We start from the raw sequence: 3,703 nt of genomic DNA, 5'->3' as shown, positions 1-3,703 counted from the left end.
CACCCCCACGAGCTAATGAAATTCATCCCTGAATCTCGGGCGGGAAGGAAAAACAAAAACAAAAAAGCCTGTAGAAGGACCAGAGCCCATGGGGCCATCTAGGCCAAGGGTCCCGCCCGGAGGCTCATAGTCGCCGGTCCACCAGTTTTCCCGGCGCGCGCAACCTCCCCATTGCCCAAGCGACTGGGGCAGACTTCCAGATTTAAAACGACGTCGTTTATTTCAATTTTGCTTTCACATTCTGTTCCGTACAATCAACACTCCTAAAGGAACCTCTTGACCAAAAGCCCCGTGATGAGCGCCAGTCCCGGGTGCCGGGCCGGTACCGGTACGGAGGGCAGGTCCTGGACTTAGAGCGGCGGGAAGGAAACGCTGCTTGGAACGGGGGGAGCGCGGCGGGAGCGCACGGCGGGAGCCGCCCGGGGGCAAAGGCGTGGGAAGCGCGCCCCTCCGGGCAGCGGGTTCCAGCTCCTGCGATTCACGTTATTCCCAGTGCGCGTGGACTTCGAAAAAGCTTCCGGGCCGGCAGCCCCGCCTGGCCTAGTAAGATTTCGGTCAAATTTCTTATGTTCGCGCCAAAGCAGGGAACACAGGCGAGTGCAGGGCTGGCCCCAGGCCTGGTGCGGGGAGGCGCGCGCTTGGGCGGCTGGGCACGGTAGCCCGGGCAGCTGACCTGGTTGCAGGGTCGCAGGCTAGCCCCGACTCCCACACTCTCGGAGCCTCGCCCTTCTGCACCCCGACCCTCAAACCTCGCAGCTGGGGGAGATGCGGAGTTGAGAAAGCGGTGTCAGAAAAAGAAAAGTCCCACTTCAACTTTATTGGATGAAAGCAAATTGAACTCCTGGCTATTCACACGTATGTTACAGAGGACGGACTCGGAAGGGCCCGGAGGAACCTCCCGGCGGTGGTTAGTTGGAGCCACAGAACACGAGGGGGTCGACAAGCGTCGGAATATCAAGCAGCCTTGGGTTTCACGATCACTCCGAATGGGGACATAGAAATACGGAAACACGGCCGGTGTCCACTGGGAAGTCCTTCGTGTACAAATGATATATATATTTATATATATATATTTTAAACCAGTCACCACCCAGGTGAGTCCTTTCTCTGCTAAGCAGCAGCCGAGGACGAAGTATCTTCAGCTAATGGACTCTTGAGCGGTGTTGTGAGTAGAGCAGGACTCTCCAAATGAAAAGCCGCCGCCTCCGCCACAAAATAAAAATACAAACTTACCCCCCTGTCGGCTAAGATGGGGGAGGGGCGCATTGGATTTCAGCAGGGGACCCGGGAGGGAAGGCATTTCCCGTTCTACAGTGAAATACAAAGTTTCTTTTTCGGTAACTCGTGGGGGACGGGGACAGGGGGGCGGTGAGGACCGATGACGAGGCGGTCTCTCTTCCTCCGACACTGCAACTGGAAGGGGGAGGCAGCTTAATTTTGGAAAGGGGAGTGCGCAGAGCTAGCTGGGATCTACTTCTCCAAATGAGTAACCGGACACAGTCCTCCCACCGCCTCCGCGGGCCGCCTGCGCGCGCCTTTCGCAGGATACAGTTGCGTTACGTGGGGGGGAGTTTCGAGTCCTTTACATGTCGGCCTCCTGCTCATCCCCCCCACCCCCCCTCCTGCCTCGCCCGCTCCCGGCCTCCTGTTCCGGAGACGAGGCAGTCAGAGGGGAAACACGAGGAACCCGGAGAAGGTCGAGTACTTCCATCCGCCCATCAGGTTGCCCCGCTCCAGCTTGAGGTAGGCCCGGTCGCCTTTCTCCATCTGGATGAGGACTCCGTTGCTGGCGGCCTCCCGGGTCACGTCCTGGTCACCGGCGAAAGCTGAAATCACCGGCCACCCGTTTAACATCAGGCTCACCTGCGAGAGAGAAAGGCTCGCTTCAGGGTGGCAGCCAAGATGGTACCGAAGAGGCAGCAGAGACGGGACCTGCGCGCTGAGCTCACAGCCTTAAAGGCCAGGAAGCGGGAGGGAGGCGCGGGGAGGGGGGGTTAGAAAAGGGGCTTTGCAGGTTACTGCCGAGGGTCCAGTGGGGACAAAAGGCGCCCATCTAGATGAGAGGATGGGTCTGCCCCGCACCTGAGTCACCTTCATTCGCCCATCGCATCCTGAGGGCGCTTTTTTTTTTTAAATTCAATTTGAGGGACCCATAGGTGGCTCAAGCGCCCTGACACCTTAGTCCCCTCCCCCCTCAACCCCACCCCCAAGGCTCAAACTGAAACTCAGACAACCCCGCTCTTGGTGCTCCTGGGAAAACAAACACACAAAAAACCTGGCTCCCCCAGCTCCTAGCTGCCTGGCCGGACACGGAGGAGCCGGGGGAGGAGCCGGGCGAGGCTTCGGACTAAAGAGAAATCTGGCGCAGAGCTGCATTCCGCGCTCCATCCCCAAACCCCAGGCTCAGTTCCTGTCCAGCTCCGGCCGGCCGCTCCCCGCACCTGCCGCCTGGTTTTGCCCTTGCGGTGGCCTCGGCAGCCAAGGGCCCCGCGCGCCCCCTCTTCCCAGCCGCGCATTCCATCTCGGTCTCACCCCAAAGGAAACCTAGACACCTTCGAGAACCCGGGGAGCCAGCGAGAGCGGGCTGGGACGAGACTGGAGCCGGGAGGGAGTGGCACGACGCCCCTTCCCTTCTTCCTCCACCCTTCACCCCCTCGGGCTCCGCGCCGCTAGTTCCAGGACCCAGAGCAGGTCCGCAAAGGAACGCTGGCGGCCACCTGAGCGCCGTGCGCAAGGCTGGCGCATCGGCGTCCTGCCGGCTTCGGAGCCGGAACTAGGGGTCGGGGTACTGTCCGTGGTGCTGAAGGGCGGGGGTCAGGGAAATCTGTCCGCAGCGGGAAGTGCCTGTGATGCTAATGCAACCTCTACGAGAAACCCCTGCAGTCTCAGAGGAAAGCGCAAGAGAAACCTCTTTGGGGGGCTCAGAAGGCCGGAGGAGCGAACCTCTGTCTTTGGGGAGGGGATTAGGTTCCAAGAGCCAAAGGCAGGAGAAGCAAGGGGCAGCCCAAGCCACCGAAGCAAGAGGCCCTGCTACTCAGCCGGACGGGCCGTGCAGCTAGCTGCTCCTCTTTTCTCCCACTCCCCCGCGGCCGCTCACTCCCGCGGCTAGCAGCCCCCTACCCGGGCCGGGCCTGGCCCGGAGGCGGCGGCTGACCTGGATGGTCTGTCTGTTGTAGACTTTTACCACGTGGAAGTTAAAACTGTAGATCCCTTTGCGCGGGGCGATGAAAGTGCTGCGTTCTGAATCAAAGTTGTTCCCGATGTTCACTAGTACCTATAACGAGACGGGGGCGGAGGGGAGCAGGCGAGAGTCAATCCGAACTCTGCCACCGCGCCTCCGCAGAGACCTTGGGGAACAGGGGCGCCCACCTTCCGCCTCTCCCCCACCCCCTACCAGTCCAGGCTACGCGTAGCGCTCACCTGGTCGAAGTAGATGATCATGGTGCGATTACTCATCTCGGAGGGCTCGTGGTTGGTGCTTCTGATGGCAGAAAAGGCCACCTTGGCGCTGCCGGAGCGCACAGAGATGCCCAGCGCTGTGCCCGTGGGGTCGGACGTGGGGTTGGAGTCGCACACCACCAGGCACTTGCCCTCCAGCACGATGGGTTCCGTCTCATTCTGCCCCCGGGCCGGGCCCGCCAGCCACACCGCCCCGAGCAGCAGTAGCTCCACGACACCCAGCATCGCGGCGGCGGCGCCCACC

At 61.2% G+C, this 3,703-nt stretch overlaps 1 protein-coding gene across 1 annotated transcript; it reads right to left on the bottom strand.

Annotated features, from left to right (window-relative positions):
• Nucleotides 1-1,611: 1,611 nt before the first annotated feature.
• CBLN1 (cerebellin 1 precursor) lies at nucleotides 1,612-3,688 on the bottom strand. The gene is made up of 3 exons (XM_006107299.3): nucleotides 3,421-3,688; nucleotides 3,155-3,274; nucleotides 1,612-1,863 (listed from the first exon to the last, which is right to left on the bottom strand). The coding sequence occupies exons 1-3, from the start codon at nucleotides 3,682-3,684 to the stop codon at nucleotides 1,666-1,668; spliced, it is 582 nt and encodes a 193-aa protein (XP_006107361.1). The 5' UTR covers nucleotides 3,685-3,688; the 3' UTR covers nucleotides 1,612-1,665.
• Nucleotides 3,689-3,703: the final 15 nt, after the last annotated feature.

The sequence above is a fragment of the Myotis lucifugus genome, unplaced genomic scaffold (genome assembly GCF_000147115.1).
Source record: "Myotis lucifugus unplaced genomic scaffold, Myoluc2.0 scaffold_1097, whole genome shotgun sequence".
In the NCBI taxonomy this organism is placed as follows: domain Eukaryota; kingdom Metazoa; phylum Chordata; class Mammalia; order Chiroptera; family Vespertilionidae; genus Myotis; species Myotis lucifugus.
The sequence above is the reverse complement of the archived record's forward strand: the minus strand, read 5'-3'. Positions and strand labels throughout refer to the sequence as shown.